At 32.8% G+C, this 19,876-nt stretch overlaps 1 protein-coding gene across 1 annotated transcript; it reads left to right on the top strand.

Moving 5' to 3' along the window:
• The first annotated feature begins 7,658 nt into the window (after positions 1-7,658).
• Positions 7,659-9,650, top strand: LOC107952463 (esterase). Its single transcript, XM_016887715.2, has 5 exons — positions 7,659-7,991; positions 8,255-8,464; positions 8,590-8,759; positions 8,859-9,123; positions 9,218-9,650. The coding sequence occupies exons 1-5, from the start codon at positions 7,772-7,774 to the stop codon at positions 9,469-9,471; spliced, it is 1,119 nt and encodes a 372-aa protein (XP_016743204.2). The 5' UTR covers positions 7,659-7,771; the 3' UTR covers positions 9,472-9,650.
• Positions 9,651-19,876: the final 10,226 nt, after the last annotated feature.

The raw sequence follows: 19,876 nt of genomic DNA on the forward strand, positions 1-19,876 counted from the left end.
CTGCAGTGCTCTTCCCTTTTTTAAGTTCTCTAGCCAGCAACTGCGCCAATTGGCTTATCATACTATTTTGGGATTCTTGTATTTGTTCCCTCATGTCTTGTTGTATTTTCGCTAATTGCTCTTGCATCTATGCTTGTAATTGATCTTGCATATCTCTTTGCATTTGTTCTAATATTTTCATTCTTTAATTCATTGCTTTTGTCTTGCGGTGGGTACCGTAGTGATATTTAGTTGGTGGATTTTCGTTGGTTTCTAGGGCAATTGTCACAATTTTAATTAATTAGGTTCTTTTTATGAAACTTAATGCATATGATGAAATTTTATGCAGATGAAAGAATGCAAAAAAGCGTTAATTTTGATTCAATTTCATTAGAACAACTTTGCTAGAAAATAAATTTCTTTACATAAAACGAATTACATATATGGCTTTGCCCTAATACCCAAAGCCTTAACTTTCCTAAGAAGCCAAGCTAACTCTCGGCCTCGATCTGATTCTGACTCATATTTTACACTTAGTATATCAGTCTAAACAGCCAGGTTTTGCAAATGGTCAGCCACCTCTCGTACTTGAGCCACAGCTTCGCCCATGATATAATCCCTATCTTTGATCTGATCTTGAGAGCGGTGGAATTGCTCCTTCCAACGTTTATTGTTTGCTTCAAGAAGTTCAACTTGAAGTTCACCATTTCGCAGTGTGGTCTCTAGTTCTTCTATCATTTCTTTCAACTCCTCAATCTTGTTTAGGCTGGCCCTTAATTCGATTACAGAGTTGCGACTACGATGTTGATGTAGTGCCTTTTCTAACTCTTCCACTCAATCTCTTAACCTCTCCTTTTCACTTTGGCTCTCTAACAAACTCATTTTCCTCCCGTGTTCAAGTATCTTGAAACTTCTTCTCTCACAAATCGGCTCTAGTCTTTTCTTCTTTAGTTTCTTATCGCCATTGCTTTGACGTTTTACCCAAATCGATAATTCTTATTAACATACGCAGCTTCTTGTAATCCGTTTTCAAACTATCTAGATCTTCTTCAGCCTTATTCTTTCCTTTCCTTAATTTCTCGGCCTCTAGCTTATGGATATCGACGTCTAGTCCTAGCTGCATCTTTTCCTCCTCTAACTAATCTATTTTCTTTCCTAATTCCCGACTCCTTATCTCAAAATCTTGCTGATGATCTCTAATTCAGACGGGATTACTTGCAAGTGCTCCTCTATCGGTCAAGCGTTTCCTTGACTCGGCATTGGGATGTTGTCGTTGATTCTTTTACCCCACCACCAGTCATACTCGGGGGTCGTCATTGGACTTGTGGCTAATCCTTTCATTTTACTGGTTTGGTTCCAAGCATTCTATATTTCACGAACCTTCTCCTTATAATTATCACCCTTATAAGTGAACTCGCATTAAGCCAACCCTTGTGTCACCGGTATGAACTGCCTTGATCGATACTGCCTTAACACGAGAAGTGGAGCATATCCAAGTGCTCCCCATATCCCAAGTAAGGGAATCCAATCAAAGTCTCCACAACGATACAAGATCTCGTCAGGGATTATCCATGGGGCCCTCCATTTGACGTCTTCAACTTGTAGATTCTAGAGAATCGCCATCAATTTCTCTTTTGAAATGTCGTTCTGCCTCGGTGTAGCCACTAATTCTTTCAACGGGAAGTAATTCTCGAAAAAAACTCGATATGAAACCTTTTTTACCTTCCAAAAGTGGCTATGAAGCCATGCTAACAACAGCTACGCACACCCAATAAATCTGGCCTCGCCCGCTCTCCGGCAAGTATTCAAAAACCTAAAAGTTTCAGCTAAAATTGCAGGGACGGGTGTGACCCCTTTATCAAGTCGATCAAATAAGTCTGAGACTGTTTCGTCTACGTGACCTAATGCCTTGGGGAAGATGACCAAACCATAGATGCTTAAAGCGAAAACGTCAACTCGCTTCTTCATATTCGAATGTGCTAGAATTAGATCTCTCAAGTTCTTCCAATGGATGCACTTACTATCTTTTTTTTGCTTGATCTGAGCTACAACTCACTGTTCGTTCATCCTCGTGATGCTCATCAATTTCTTTAAAAAAATCAGGACCTTAGCGGCTCTCGAATATGCTTTGCTGGCTTAAATCTTCGGGCAACGAAGTAAGGTCATGTACTCCTTCACGGTAGGTACCAAATCGACTTTCACAAAAGTGAAGTAGCTATAGGCGGGATTCTAAAATTAGGCGAGGGCTCGGAATAAATGCTTGTCCACCTTTATATCGAGTAGATAGGGCAAATCGTCTTAGTTACAATAAAATAGCTACTTGATCTCGTCGCACTATTGGTCCCATATCTCTTTTAATTCTTGTAAGTTATTCTGAGTCACTCTAATGCGAGTGAAATCCCACAACTCTGATACGTATCCCTCGGTCAGACTATCACCTTTCTCTTTCTACGTCCTCTCGAACCATATTTGGACAGCCGCATTATCCTCCACTCTATCAAGAAACCCATTTTTCATACTAAGCTCTCTATTTAGTAACTGAATGTGAATCAACACCTTTTTATGATGAAATGCCATGCAATAATAGCAAAACAAAACAAGTCAGTATTATATACAAAAAATAGAACTCAAAGCAAATAAGAAATAATCAAGCACCTATTCGGGTAACCACTGGGGTTTGGCATGGTTCTACCTAGGGTAGGCTCTTAGGACTCATTACATGTGGTTTGGTTCTAAAGCAAAGGTACCTGAATCGACAGATTCCTCGATCCTCACCCATTGTAGGCTCATACGGACTGAGTTCAGTTCAGGGGAATACATTTCCCTACGGCTATACGGAGATGAAAATCTCACGAAGACGTAGGTACGAATGTATCCCAAAAGTTATCCACTATTTTATACGGATGTGAAGACCTCACGAAGGAATAGTTTCTCACTCCCACTTAAAAGGATAAAATCGACCAATTTATGAGATGTAATATGCAAAGATACATCAAAAGATTTAAACCACTAAGGCAAGTATATTATGATAAAAACCACAAAAGTGACGGATAAAATGCAATGGAGCAACCGTAAATTTAAAACAAATTTTCAATTTTCGACAAAAAGACAAAAATTAATCAATTTATGGCTTAACTCTCAAAAGTCCCTAGTGGAGTCGCCAAGCTGTCGAAACCATTTTTTTGAAACGGGTCGACTTTGATTTTGAAAATGAAAACCGGAAAATGGGAGTCGCCAGCAATCCTTTTATTTAGGTGTGATCGGATCACCTCGTAACTTGATTGTTTTAATAAAATATTTCGATTTATTAAAACAACGATTTTGGTCTACTAAGTTTGAGAAAATAGGCTCGGGAGTCAGTTACGTGCGAGGAAGGATTACCACCCTCGTCACGCCCAAAATTGGTACCTAATTGATTAATTAATATCTTAATGTCGAATGTTGAAAATTTGGAAAGAATTAGAAATGCAATCCCTTTTTTATTAATATTCATTTTAAAAATGCTTGAATAAATCGAAAAGAATATTAAAGACCCTCTCGTCTCGAGGTAACAAAACGTCACATCCTGTAACTTAGGACACGACCCTTGGAACCCTCGAGAATAAGCTAGTCTTTAATTGTTATTGAAATTTCGTGTATGTATTTTGAAATTTAAAAGGATATTTTGTTATTTAGGTTTAACGAGAGAATTGAAACCCCGTAAGTTAGGGTACAATTCCTCGAATCTCCAAAACACGAAATATTGCCTTGTTTTTAAATTTTTCCTTCTTTGAATAATAGCGAGTACAATACTTAAACGATGTGCATTTATTTTGTTGGGGATAAAACAAAACGGTTTAGTATGGATATGTAAAAAAAATTTAAATGCGATTTTTGAAGTGATGAAATGAGATGGAATGATAATATAGAACGTGGGATAACGATTTATGAATAGAATGTCACATTAATAAATGACAATAATATGAAAACACGAATAAACGAATTATAGTATACATGATGGCAATAATCACACGATGTACATCATTTTTAACTCCAATTAATAATCAAAGAAAACGAAACAAAATAATATAAAAAATAATTTAAAATAAAGAATAGTTTAAAATAGATAATTTATAAAAAAAATTAAAAATAAATAAATAAAAGTTTCATATAAACAATATATAAAAACTTAAAATAAATAGTAATAAAACAGTTTAAAATGAACAATAATATATAAAAAAATAACATATAAAGCAATTTAAAAAAATATATATATAAAAATTTAAAAGATAATATATATAATAGTTTAAAATAAATAATATATGAAAGAAACTTAAACTAAATAATAACAAAAGAGCCTTTTTAAAAAAAAAATTAAATGGGCTAAAGATGAGATTGAAATCAAACTAAAATTGAGGGTTTAAATTGTGTTGCTAGAGACCAAAATGAAACGTGCTTAAACTATAGATGACCGATTCGGCAAATAACCCCCCAACTTTGGACACGCGTCTATTTTCAATGCGTCAGTGGGTCAAGGACTAATTTGAAGCGCGCAACAAATTTTGTGGTCCAATTTAAAAAAATAAAAAAAATGAAAAAAGGACTAAATCAGAACAGCCCAAAAGGTAGAGGGACCTAGGGCATAAGTAGCCCAATGATAAAAAACACACGGATCCCCTTAGAGCGGGTTGGGTCACGCGCGAGTCAGCTTAAACGACGCCGTTTTGGCGCTGGTGACCTTGGTGCAAAATGACGCCGTTTCACGCCCCACTTAAATCAAATTTTTTTCATTTTTCTTCCATTTTGTTTTCTTTTTTTTTAATTTCAGAGAACCTCTCCCCCTTTTTCTTTTCTCTGCTAGGATTTTAAACCCATCCTCGCGCCGTTGCCGGTCCGCCACTCCTCCGCCGTGGACGGTGGTCAGAGCGGCATAAAACGGGCTTTTCAGCCCTCGTTTAAAACATTTTTGAAGGCTACGCCTTTTCAACCCCAAAAAGTCGAGAGAAGAAGGCCCTTTCTCCCCTTTTTGGATTCGATTTCGGTGACGGAGAGAACTCTGGCGGCGCGACCACAGGGTGATTCAGGTAAGTTTTTTCACTTCTTCCTCTTTTTATTTTTCTCCCTTTTTATATTTAAAGTAGATTTTAAAAAAAATAAAATAAAAAGAAACAAGAAAACCAAGATAAAAAAGGAAAAAAGCAAAATCAACCTTCTAAAGCTTCTATTTTGTTTTTGTTTTTTTTTTTTGATTCACTAATGTGTGTAAAAAATACAAAGGGAAGATTGTGGCCTTTATAGCCGAATATAAGGCCGTTTGTTTCCATTTTTTTGTCGTTTTGCTATTGATGCTGGCGTGCTCCTCTCTACTATTTCATTTAATTCTCTTGCAGGTGTTAGTAGCGTAGAAGGGCGATGGTTGGTGAGCCTCGAGCGGTGGTGGCGTGTGCGGCAGAGGGAGGAGCGACTAGGGTTTCTTTTTTCTTTTTGTTTGGCTAAAAATGTTTAGTTTTGTGGGCTAGAGTTTAGCTAAGGCCTAGGGTTAATTTGGGTTTATGGTTTGTGCTTGTAAAATTGAGTTATTGGGTTTTTAGGCATGCCATTTATTTTGTAATTTGGACTATTAAAACTTTTGGACTTTTATTATTATTATTATTGTTTTTGGATTTTATTTTAGAAACCGGGCCAGGCTAAAATTGGCTTATTACAGTATATAAAAGATAAATCAAATACTAAAATAACACAAGAAAATAAAACAATAGCACCTGATAGGAGAATTCCAAGTTAAATATTTATTTTTACTTTTGGTAAATTCAAAAATCAAATCAAGTCACTGAAATTTTGTAAATATAATTGTAATAATCAATTACAAATTAACAATATCCAATTATTTGCGAATGAAATGCACCTAAAAAATTAATGAATAACACAAACAATTAAAATTTCAATCGCATAAAGTCATAAAAAAGGGTATGCAATAGTATACTGTACTATAAGTCATCAAAAAATGAATCAGGGGAAAGAAGTTGTTTAAGTGATCAAATGATCATAATAATAAGGGAATTAAAAGTCAACTCTTAAAAATCACATATTTTGTTGAAATTTGACTTAAGATGGGCGAAAATGCTAAGGGTATATTTGGACACCAAATACTTAGATGAAATTATAATTACTAATAATTACAATTTTTAAATGTGTTTGATTGTTAGAGTGTAATTATATCGTAATTCTTTATATCATGTTTTGTAGTATAAATTATAATTATAAAACTACATAATTTAAAATTCTAAAAAGATATTAATTATATAAAAAGTATCAATAATACTTGATAATTTTTTTTAAACAAGTAACAAAATCCTAACTCAAACCATCGCATATAATACGTTAGTTTAAAAAACGTACTCGACAATACGATTATTAAAACAATTTAGCAAGAAAAGTAAACATCCTAAGCAATTTATCTAATTACTCTAGCATTTCATATTTGTTGAGTTAGTTACTCTTTAACTTTAAACATATAATCATTGTTATTGCCGATTGATTCTTGACCAAATATAAATTATTAATAATAAATATTATATAATTAAATTAACTTTAATATAAATAATTTATAATAAATACTATATATTTTAATTAACTATTATTTAATCAGAATATATAAAAACCTATCTTTCATCAATAAAAAATTTAAATTATTTAAATAATATTAATAAAGTAACGTATAATTATTATATAGACCCTTATCATAATGTCTTATATTAATAAAAATTTTAAATTATTCAAATAATATTAATAAATTTACACTTTACTCCTCAACCTAGTAACTTGTATTTAAACTTTTTATTTATTTAAATTTAGAAATGATTAGCAAAAGTGGTACTTCTTTTAGGTACGATTAATAATGCTAAGTTTTTAATACACGTGGTGTGAAAAGATTGGTTGGATTGATAAAAACAAGTTGTATTATTCAGGTACTTAAAAAAATCACTTTAATTAGTAAGTTTTCAAGTTTAAGTTAAATTCAAAAATAAATTTAAATAACAAATAAATATAAATTATAAAGTTGAGAGACTAGAGGGTACTTAATGCTTATAAATTATATTTTAGATTCATAATTTATTTATTGATTAATTGTAATAAATTTTCATGTTTTTTATGATAGTAATATAATGCACAAAAAGATTGTTAGAACTACAAATCGATTCTCTACGTAAATAGCGAATCAACCAGAATGCAATTAAGAAGACAAATGGTAATAATTGTAGCAGCTATATTGATTATACATCCACAATTTACTATCCTACGACCTCATCAGACGAATTCATTGAAATATCAGAATGCAAAATCGAAGCAACAGATAAAGAGAGATTATATCATTTTATGTGATTTGCTTTTAATAACATTACTTGAGAAAAGAAATAAGCTACTTATTACCCAACCCACGGATCCAACAAATTATTAGTTGTAAAAACTTAAAAATAAAATGGAATACGTGTCGTGTCGATTAAGGAACTTTGGGGTATTCAAACAAAACTGTGGTAAAACAGATTTTTAATTATTATTATATATTTTCTTCTATTGATATAAAGTTAATACTTGTCAAAGAAATCAATGAGTAATAAATGTGTCAAAAATCAATGAGTAATAAATGTGTCAAAAATTTCCAAGATAAATGTATCTACAAGGTTGGACCATTTTATGAAGAAAATTCTACAATTCTACAGTTGAATCGCTTTACAAAACCAAACATGTCTCTGTTTTTCAATTGTATCCCAAAACCATATCTTTGTCTTTACTGCTCTCCGAGTTTTCCAATATGTCTGTCTTCCTTTTCATGCTCCTCGTCTCCATTTTGAACCCTGTGGTTTCTCATAAAAGCTGCGATTTCCCAGCCGTGTTTAACTTGGGTGACTCTAATTCCGACACCGGCGGATATGCTTCTGCGTTCACTCCACCCACTTCTCCTTATGGAGATACCTACTTTCACATGCCTGCTCGCCGATTTTCCGATGGGCGGCTCATCATTGATTTCATAGGTATGTTATAACTTCATTCGCCATCGCTATTGCCACATGTTTGAAAATAACAATATATATAGATACTTTAGTACACAGAAAATATATATATATTTTTTAAATAAATATTTATTGCACTTTAAAAGAATACTTCTCATCGTCTTAAGTTTATTTGTGAAATTCTGTTAATCTATCAAATATATTTTCATATATATAATCCTCACGTTGAAAAGGATTAATTATGGATAAAAGTGATGTTCTTACTTTATGGTTTATTTTGGCAGCTGAGGCATTTGGGCTGCCATTTATTAATGCATATCTTGATTCAGTGGGGACCAATTTCTCGCATGGCATAAACTTTGCCACCTCAGCATCTACAATCAGATTACCTATTAGTGTTATCCCTAATGGTGGATTCAGTCCATTCTATTTGGGGCTTCAGTACTCACAGTTTGAGCAATTCAAAGTCAGATCTCAAGTGATTAGGAAACAAGGTTAGTATATATTTCAAGTAGCATTTTATTATTAAAAAATGACCTGGGATTGTAAATGTTAAGATATAAACTCTAAATATGTAAGATGCATTACCTGAACCAACTGTGATCTTTTCCATGCATAGGAGGGTTGTTGGCAAGTTTAATGCCCAAGGAAGAGTATTTTTCTAAAGCTTTATACACATTTGACATTGGCCAAAACGATCTTGGAGAAGGGTTCTTTTCAAACTTGACTGTACAAGAAGTCAATGCTTCTATTCCTGATATAATCAACAAGTTCTCAGCAAATATTAAGGTATAATCCTATAGGGAAATTTGATCCAAATACCCAAGTTAAACTTTCAATGATTTTGACCTAATAATTCTGGGGTCAACTTTTTTTTTTTTTTTGCAGAATATATACAATTTAGGAGCAAGATTCTTTTGGGTTCACAACACTGGACCAATCGGTTGTTTGCCTTATGTTTTGGTTGCATTTGCCTCAACTGAAAAGGACCCTGCTGGTTGTTTAAAGCCTTACAATGAAGTGGCTCAGTATTTCAATCTGAAGCTAAAGGAATCAATAGCTCAACTTAGAAATGAATTCCCTTCAGCTGCATTTACATATGTAGACATCTATTCTGTGAAGTATTCTCTGTTTGCTGAACCCCAAAAACATGGTAATTTGACTAAGTACTCGTGTTTGGCACTTGTGTTGAGCCTTTTATCTGCCCGAGTTTGAGCTTTATATCTGATTCTGGACTAATTTTTCAGGGTTTGAACTTCCACTTGTGACATGTTGTGGCTATGGAGGTGAGTACAACTACAGTGCTGCAGTTCTATGTGGAGGAACAATTACGGTGAATGGTACAGAGATATTTGTGGGTTCATGTGATAATCCATCTGTTCGTGTGGTTTGGGATGGAATTCACTATACTGAGGCAGCTAACAAGTTCATTTTTGATCAAATTTCGACTGGTTCGTTCTCCGATCCGGCTGTTCCATTGAAGCATGCATGCCAGAGCTAGAGGAATTCAAAATAAACTTTCTGCTAAAGCATATAGACACATGAATAAACCAAAATTTAACTAGCTTCTCTTGTACGTAATAAGTGTCTACCTCATTGCTGTAGAAGATGATGTTATTTTAGTTTTTCTATTTTTAAAACAGAAAATAAATATATAGTATTTCTTTGTTTTTGTTTTTCTATTCGTTTATTTATTTTAACTTTATAATCAAGATTTTGATGTTTAGCTAAATATAAGATTTGGTAAACATCAAAACATCAATTTTGACCTATTGGAACATAAAATTAGGAACCAAAAGGCATTGAGAAGTGGTTTCTCAGAAAAAAACCTTCAAAACAAGTTCCTAATTATTTAATTTTAATCTAATTTGTTTGTTGATGTGATCTAACTCAATTTATATATATTATATGCAGTTACGATTAAATTTAAATACCTCATGTTTGTTATAAGTAAATATGAATTAAATTTGTTAAAATTATATTAAAATAATTTGAGTTATTTCGATAATGAATATGATGTTATATACTTGAATCTGACAATCATACCAAGTATGGGGTACTACATAAAATACTCACATAAAATATTTTTATCATTTTGCACACAATTATGTTAAAATATTAAAGTTCATAAAAGTAGGTGGTGATGAGATGATAATTGGGACATAAAAACAATTTTTTAATATTGAAAATAAATTTTGGCCACACATTGAAATTAGATTGACCTTAAAATACTAATAATATTTTTTTGAAGAAAAAAGCCCAATATGGGAAAAAGTTATATTAACTATGAAAAATATCATTTAATAGTAATTATTGAGAATTATCCATATTTATGGAAAATCAAAGATATGGGTATCAAATAATGGAAAGTCAAAGATATGGGTATCAAATATTGGAAAGTCAAAGATATGGGTATCAAATATTGGAAAGTCAAAGATATGGGTATCGAGATATTGGCATAATAAAATCTGAGATATTTGCAATATATGGTCCCTAAATTGTAAAGTGACTTTGCAAGTTGATCCCTGAACCTCAACTATAAATAGGCATAACCATCTCTCATTCTGTATCTCAAACTTGCCATTCTCTACTTAAGGCATTGTTTTCTCTCTCTCTCTTTGTAAATTCTCACTTATATTTTGGAGTGAAATATATTTGGTAGTGCCCGAGGACGTAGGCAAAATTTGCTGAACCTTGTTAAATTCTTGTGTTCTTTATTGTATTATTCTGCATGAATTGTGTGTGTGATTGTAGTGATTTATTGTGCTATTAAATTACGATTGAGGGATATTCTGGCTAGGAAAGACCTGGTACTTAAGCGATCCTTGCGATCCACCTCTCTTTCCTGGGAATTGAACTTAGTGTGATTTTTTAGTACAATAATTTTACTCTTTTACACGCTTCCGCACAACAATTGGTATCAGAGCTAGATTCGTACTTGGGGAATACGATCGTTCACGGCACTGTTCACGTACTGTAGTTGGGATTGAGGAGAAAAAAATGGAAAAGTCATCGTCAAAGACTACTGTGACCAATGCGAAATTTGAAGTAGAGAAATTTGATGGTACCAATAATTTTGGTATGTGGCAATGTGAGATCCTGGATGTCTTATGTCAGCAAGAGCTGGATATAGCCCTTGAAGAAAAACCTGACAAGATGGATGACAAGGAGTGGGCCAAGATCAATAGACAGGCATGTGGAACAATTCGCCTATGTTTGGCCAAAAAGCAGAAGTACTCTGTCATGAGGGAGACATCAGCGAAGAAGTTGTGGGATACACTGGAAGAAAAGTTTCTAACAAAAAGTCTTGAAAATAGGCTTTATATGAAAAAGAAACTTTATCGATTCACGTATGCACCCGGTATGTCGATGAATGACCATGTGAACTCATTCAATAAAATTTTAGCAGACTTGCTAAATTTGGATGAGAAATTTGAAGATGAAGACAAGGCATTACTGTTGTTGAATTCTCTTCCTGATGAATATGATCATCTTACCACCACATTGCTTCATGGGAAGGATACAATCACATTTGATGCAGTCTGTAGTGCGTTGTATAGATCTGAGGCTCGAAAGAAAGATAAAAAAGATCACAGAGATACAACTACAGAAGTCTTAACAGTAAGAAGTCGTTCGCGCAGCAACAAATCTGGTAGAAGGAGTAAGTCCAAAGGGAGACCTGCCAAAGATGAATGTGCTTTTTGTCGTGAGAAAGGGCATTGGAAAAAGAATTGTCCTAAGTTACAAAAGGGTAAAGCTATTTCTGATGCATGTGTAGCGGAGCATGATGAGGAGTCAGACTTTAGCTTGGTTGGCATGGCAATGGCATGTCATACAGATGAGTGGATTTTGGATTCGGGATGTACTTACCATATGTGTCCTAATAAGGACTGGTTTTCTAGTCTTAAAGAACTAGAAGGTGGAGTTGTTTTTATGGGCAATGATAGCGCTTGTAAGACAATGGGAGTAGGTACAATCCAATTGAAGAATCACGACGGCTCAATTCAAGTCTTGACAGATGTTCGCTACATACCTAGCTTGAAGAAAAATCTTATCTCATTAGGGGTCCTAGAATCTAAAGGGCTCACAATCACTTTGAGAGATGGATTACTAAAGGTAGTAGCTGGGGTATTGACGGTGATGAAAGGCACAATAAGGAATAATCTGTACTATTTAAATGGAAGTACAGTTATTGGATCAACATCAACAGCTTTTGCGAAAGATGCAGATTTAGAGGCTACCAGGTTATGGCATATGCGATTGTGACATGCTCGTGAAAAAGCTTTGCAGAGTTTGGCGAAGCAAGGCTTGTTGAAAGGTGCAAATTCTTGCAAATTGGAATTCTGTGAACATTGTGTTCTGGGCAAGTAGACGAGGATAAAATTTGGTTCAGCAATTCACAATACAAAAGAAATTCTGGACTACGTTCACAGTGATGTGTGGGGACCTACTAAAGTGGCTTCTTTGGGAGGTATGCACTATTTTGTTACTTTTGTTGATGATTATTCAAGAAAAGTATGGGTGTATCTAATGAAAAGGAAAAATGAAGTTTTGGATGTATTTCTGAAATGGAAGAAGATGGTGGAGACCCAGGCTGGTCGAAAAGTCAAACGACTTCGATCAGACAATGGTACTGAGTACAAGAATGATCCATTTCTACAAGTATGTCACGATGAAGGTATTGTACGACACTTCACTGTTCAAGATACACCACAACAGAATGGGGTGGCAGAACGTATGAATCGGACTATACTGGAGAAAGTTCGATGTATGTTGTCCAATGCTGGATTGGGCAAAGAATTTTGGGCTGAGGCAGTTACATATGCGTGCCATCTAATTAATCGGTTGCCATCAGCTGCAATAAATGGAAAAACTCCTATGGAGAGGTGGGCTGGTAAACCTGCTATTGATTATGATTCTTTACATATTTTTGGTTCCACTGCATATTATCATGTAAAAAAATCTAAGTTAGACCAAAGAGCAAAGAAAGCATTATTCATGGGTATACCTGGTGGAGTAAAAGGATACCGTCTCTGGTGTCCTGATACAAGGAAAATAATTTTCAGTAGAGATGTGACTTTTGATGAATCAACCATGATGAAGAACAATGATTCACAAAAGGATAACACAACCAATGGCACTTTGCAGCAGGTGGAGCTTGAAAAGGTTAATGATGATCCAGCTAATATTGAAGGAACAAATGATGAAGAAGTTTCGACCCAAGAACTTCTACAACAACATGATTCAATTGCATATAGAAGGCCAAGAAGAGAGATTCGTATGCCTGCTCGCTTTGATGATATGGTGGCCTATGCACTTCCAATTGTAGATGATGATGTTCCTTCTACTTACACAGAAGCAAGAAGTAACTCTGATAGTGTAAAGTGGAAGCAAGCTATGAATGAAGAAATGCAGTCTCTTCATAAAAATAGGACTTGGGAGTTGGTAACACTACCTAAAGGAAAGAAGGCAATTGGATGCAAATGGGTATATGCAAAGAAGGAAGGATTTCCTGATAAAAATGAAGTTCGATACAAGGCTAGATTGGTAGCACAGGGTTACGCTCAGAAAGAAGGAATAGACTACAATGAAGTATTTTCTCCAGTTGTGAAGCATTCGTCTATTCGGATTTTGCTAGCCTTGGTTGCGCAATATGATCTTGAACTAGTTCAGCTCGATGTGAAGACCGCATTTTTACACGGTGATTTGGAAGAGGAAATCTATATGACTCAGCCAGATGGATTCAAGGTTGCTGATAAAGAAAATTGGGTTTGCAAACTGACAAAGTCGCTTTATGGATTGAAACAATCTCCAAGGCAGTGGTACAAGCGATTTGATCAGTTCATGAAAGGGCAAAGGTATACAAGAAGTAAATTTGATCATTACGTGTATTTTCAGAAGCTACAAGAAGGATTTTTCGTATACTTGCTCTTATATGTTGATGATATGTTGATAGCATCTAAGAGTAAAGTTGAAATTGAGAGATTGAAGACTCAACTCAACCTTGAGTTTGAGATGAAAGATCTAGGTGAAGCTAAGAAGATCCTTGGCATGGAAATATGTAGGGATAGAGCTCATGGCAGAGTTAGTTTATCTCAGAAGCAATATTTAAAGAAGATACTACAGAAGTTTGGCATGAACGAGCAGACTAAAGCTGTAAGTACCCGTTGGCTTCTCATTTTAAGCTTTCTGCACAACTATCTCCTTCGACAAATACGGAACAAGAATACATGTTACAAGTTCCGTATTCTAATGCAGTAGGTAGCTTGATGTATGCAATGGTGTGTACAAGACCCGACATTTCACAGGCAGTTAGTATAGTGAGCAGGTATATGCATAATCCTGGAAAAGGACATTGGCAAGCTGTGAAATGGATTCTACGGTATATTCATAAGACCATGGATATTGGATTACTGTTCAAGCTGGATACTACACTTGGTAAAGGTGTTGTTGGGTACGTTGATTCTGATTATGCCGGTGATTTGGACAAACGAAGATCAACCACTGGTTATGTGTTTACTCTTGCTGGAGGACCAATAAGTTGGAAGTCTACACTGCAGTCTACAGTTGCGTTGTCAACCACAGAAGCTGAATACATGGCTGTAACAGAGGCTGTAAAGGAAGCTATTTGGTTACAAGGTATGGTTAAAACCTTGGGAATGGTCCAAGAGCATATTAATGTGTATTGTGATAGTCAAAGTGCTATTCATTTAGCAAAGAATCATGAACGAGCAGACTAAAGCTGTAAGTACCCGTTGGCTTCTCATTTCAAGCTTTCTGCACAACTATCTCCTTCGAAAAATACGGAACAAGAATACATGTTACAAGTTCCGTATTCTAATGCAGTAGGTAGCTTGATGTATGCAATGGTGTGTACAAGACCCGACATTTCACAGGCAGTTAGTATAGTGAGCAGGTATATGCATAATCCTGGAAAAGGACATTGGCAAGCTGTGAAATGGATTCTACGGTATATTCATAAGACCATGGATATTGGATTACTGTTCAAGCTGGATACTACACTTGGTAAAGGTGTTGTTGGGTACGTTGATTCTGATTATGCCGGTGATTTGGACAAACGAAGATCAACCACTGGTTATGTGTTTACTCTTGCTGGAGGACCAATAAGTTGGAAGTCTACACTACAGTCTACAGTTGCGTTGTCAACCACAGAAGCTGAATACATGGCTGTAACAGAGGCTGTAAAGGAAGCTATTTGGTTACAAGGTATGGTTAAAACCTTAGGATTGGTCCAAGAGCATATTAATGTGTATTGTGATAGTCAAAGTGCTATTCATTTAGCAAAGAATCAAGTCTATCATGCACGTACAAAGCATATCGATGTACGTTTCCACTTTGTGCGGGAAATTATTGATGAGGGGAAAATTCACCTTCAGAAGATTAAGACTGCAGATAATCCCGCAGATATGATGACCAAGGTGGTAACAACAATCAAGTTCGAACATTGTTTGAACTTGATCAATATTCTGCATGTTTAACAGTTGAAGAAGGCACTATCAAGTGTTGTTGACAAAGGCAGAGAGAATTGTGTGAAGATAAGATTACTCGAATCAAATCTTCAAGGTGGAGATTATTGGGAATTATCCATATTTATGGAAAATCAAAGATATGGGTATCAAATAATGGAAAGTCAAAGATATGGGTATCAAATATTGGAAAGTCAAAGATATGGGTATCAAATATTGGAAAGTCAAAGATATGGGTATCGAGATATTGGCATAATAAAATCTGAGATATTTGCAATATATGGTCCCTAAATTGTAAAGTGACTTTGCAAGTTGATCCCTGAACCTCAACTATAAATAGGCATAACCATCTCTCATTCTGTATCTCAAACTTGCCATTCTCTACTTAAGGCATTGTTTTCTCTCTCTCTCTCTTTGTAAATTCTCACTTGTATTTTGGAGTGAAATATGTTTGGTAGTGCCCGAGGACGTAGGCAAAATTTGCTGAACCTCGTTAAATTCTTGTGTTCTTTATTGTATTATTCTGCATGAATTGTGTGTGTGATTGTAGTGATTTATTGTGCTATTAAATTACGATTGAGGGATATTCTGGCTAGGAAAGACCTGGTACTTAAGCGATCCTTGCGATCCACCTCTCTTTCCTGGGAATTGAACTTAGTGTGATTTTTTAATACAATAATTTTACTCTTTTACACGCTTCCGCACAACAGTAATTGGTGAATGAAATTTGGATAATTCAAATCGATATCTAAAACACCATTTTCATCCATCTGCTAATGTGCCAAACAATGGGTGACATGATTGGCTAAATTATGGAGAAAAAAAACTTACAACATCAAACATTAAAACAAGTTAGGGTGTCACTAACAATACGACCATACAAAATAAATTTAGTATCTGACTATTGAACTTATTAACAACAAACGTACAATTGAACTTTAGAAGGACTCTTAAAAAACCTTTCTCAAGGGCTTTCTTAGGGGCGCAAAATAAAGTAAGCGCTTTAGCCGAAGGAGCATCAAATGCCTCCACAATTGAGTAAGTAAATCTTCCTATCACTATTCCCTCATGGTCATGAACGACGGCACCACAAAAAGCTGATCTCATCTTTACATTCCATGCCGCGTCAACATTAATTAACAGGGTGGAGACCATCGGGCCACAATCAGATGTTTAAGAACCAACAGTGTATATAAGAGATTGTGCACCAGGAACTCATGTTGATAGGACCTAGCTCGTAATACCACATCTTGTGAGGAAACGCCTCTCCCTAGTTAACAATCATATTCCTAGCCTCCCGCAGTTGCTATAGGAGCACAAGAAAACTAGTGAAGGCTTCCTTGTCCAATTGCACTGTTTTGAGTCTTGAAATTGTTTTTAAAGTCTCAAAATATGTGTGCGTTTATATGGCAGTATCTTGTATCTAAACTAGTTGTCGGAATGAGTAAGAGGGTGTTTTACCTTTTCTTTTAAAAAATTTGTGAAACTTAGACTCTTTTCATTGGAAAAGGCATTAATATCTTTTCTAACTGAAAAGAAAAAATAATGCCAACTGTGTAGTCATAATTCTAATAAACTATAAACTGGTAAAGGCATTAATATCATTTATAACTTTCGGTATTTTAAAATTTTCTTAGTTCTATTTTTTTTAGGGTTCTCTCAGTCCTTTCCTTTGCTCGGCCTTTTTCTCAACCACACGTAAGTTATTTTTGTTAAAAAAATATGAATTTTTAGAAATGTATTGATTTTATGGAAAATTTTGTTTGGAAAATATTTTTCTTTGTTTGAAAAATTTGCTTAGATATTGTTTTCAGTTAAATAAATACAATATAAATTATATTTGCTATAAAATATTATAGAAATATTTTTTTGACAATCAAAATTTATTTTATAATAGTATCAACCTAATTAAATTTAAATTTAAATTTAAATTTATATATTACATTCATGATAGTAGATAATGGCACATTGAAGCTCGAAGGAATACATCTAATTAACCAGGATTTAAATTGTAATATATATATTCATAAATTAGTTTTTTGTACCTATGTGATGCACGAGTTGAATGTGTCTTTATTTACTTTTATTTCAATATGTAATATTAATTTGCTTAAATTTTTTATAAAAAAATATAATTTGAAATTAGAAGCATTTTCAGAATAAGAAACAAGTAATAAAATTTTATAGCAAAATCTGCAATTTTAATATGAAATTGTTATTTAAAACTAAATGAAATTTTTTAGTATGAGTAATATAAATTATGAACCAAATAATAATATTTATATAAAACTCAAATATGATAAAAGTATTGAAAATAAATAGTAATACATTGAAATATTTTCTTTTACAAATTTAACAACTCAAATTTGACTAATACAATAATTAGAAAAAGTAAAGAGAAAAATATGATAACTTTAACAATACAAAATATACATTAAAATTAAATAGGCTTAATACCTCTTTTGGCCCTTTAGCTATAGCAAAGTTATCCCTTTGATACTTTTTTCTATTTTTAATCAGTTGTGCCTTTGTACTTTATTTTTGTGATCTATTTGGCCATTTTATTTTGATTCTGTAATTTCCTTCACTAATCCAAATTTTTGTTAAATAAATATACCACCAATGACACATTGCCAAGTGTCAAGAAATTTTTTAAAAAAATCACATAAAATAAAACAAAACTAAAAAAATCATTAAATATCCAAAAAAAAATAGAAGTAAGATAGGATGTTTTTGTAGAAAATATATACACAATTTTGGTGTAGCAAAAATCGTTTTTGGATAAAACAAATTAACTTTTTCATTTTAAATAAAAATTAAAGAAGTTATTTTTTTATAAGACGATGTCATTTTAAGGTTTAATGGGTTATTTTCAACTTGATTAGTTGGACTTCCAAAGGCGAAAATGCCATTTGAGTATATAAAAAATCTTTATATTGAAACAATATATTTATTTTTGTAAGAATTTAAAAAAAAAGAGATGTTATTATATTGGCTGTTGAATGCAATTATATTGTTTTGTAATTTTGTGTTAGAGATTTTAGTTTTAATTTTAAATATAATTTAATGCTTGATGTTTGAATCTGTTTATTATTAGTTATGGAAAAAATATATATTTAAAACTTAAATTAAAAAAAATGAGACTCAGGAAATATTTTGGAATTAAAAGAACTTAAAACAAAAAATTTCAATATATGCTTTCATACCTTCTTTTATATGATATATATGATAGTAATATATATTTATTAATAAAATATTAATATAAAATATTAAAAATATTTAAATTTAGCATTATTGTTAATATTAAAACTTATTATTAAAATAAATTATAATATAATTAATAATTTCTTATATAAAATATGCATAATAATATTCACAATTTTAATATTTGATTTTAATATTTTATTATTTGTAAATATATTTTAAAGTTAAAATTAAAAATAAAAATTACTAACATAATAATATTTGGTTTGGTTCAATTTATATTTTTATATAAAAATTAAGTTATTCATAAATGGAATTTTTTTAATACTCTCTTAAAAGGGGAAGTTAATTTCCAAAAAGGGATAATTTTTTATTCACCATACTATATTTCATAAAACAAACACTAAAAATTACTGAAAATATTTTTTTGTAAGCCATTCTTTGTGAAATAAACTCACCCTTTGTTCCATTATTCCTTGTAAATTCCATTTTATTTGTTTAAAATATTTTCTCTCTCCACCAAAACAACTATTTACATAATTTACTAACTTAATTGCAAATTAGTCTACTATATTTTATTTATTATATATTTATCTAAATTTAAATAAATGGATACAAATTATAATAAAATCTAGTTCAATTTAAACTTAAATAAATTAATAAAAAATATATTTAACTTTTATTAATTTTAATATAAATTAATATCATGTAAAATTTATTTTAAATATTTATAAATCTAAACATAAATTAAAGTAATAAAACAATATATTTAAATAAATAGTTTTTATTAATTTTTAAAATTTGCAGAATCCATATAACTAAATGCCTAATGTTGTTTATTCGTGAAAGTGTCCTGAAGTCCTCATACTTTGCTCTTATCAAAAGGATACAACGCATCTTATTTTAAGAAAGCAATTGGATGTTATGCTACATTCCTAGTGAGCAAAAGAGAAAAAAAAAAGATCTTCAACTAATTGAACCCAGAAGCAGGCGAACTTTTGCATTCCATTACCCAGAAGCAGGCGAACTTTTGCATTCCATTTTCCAACCATATAACTTGGTTTTGTAAGTTTCTTTTTTCACCCAAAAAAAACCAATGCTGTCTAGTCAAGGAAATGAAATCTACTAACTTAGGCTTCCTTTGTATTCTCTTTTGCCTAAGTGAGATGGAATATAGGAGGAATGTTTTAATTTATTCTTTTTCACCGGTTAAAA

This window comes from Gossypium hirsutum, chromosome A02 (assembly GCF_007990345.1).
Source record: "Gossypium hirsutum isolate 1008001.06 chromosome A02, Gossypium_hirsutum_v2.1, whole genome shotgun sequence".
NCBI lineage: Eukaryota > Viridiplantae > Streptophyta > Magnoliopsida > Malvales > Malvaceae > Gossypium > Gossypium hirsutum.

Excerpts from the sequence above, each read along its gene's own strand:
- LOC107952463 (XM_016887715.2), top strand. The coding sequence starts at position 7,772 with ATGTCTGTCTTCCTTTTCATGCTCCTCGTCTCCATTTTGAACCCTGTG. Across the intron at positions 8,760-8,858 it reads AGTTCTCAGCAAATATTAAG|AATATATACAATTTAGGAGC; the intron begins GTATAATCCTAT and ends TTTTTTTTGCAG. Across the intron at positions 9,124-9,217 it reads TGCTGAACCCCAAAAACATG|GGTTTGAACTTCCACTTGTG; the intron begins GTAATTTGACTA and ends CTAATTTTTCAG.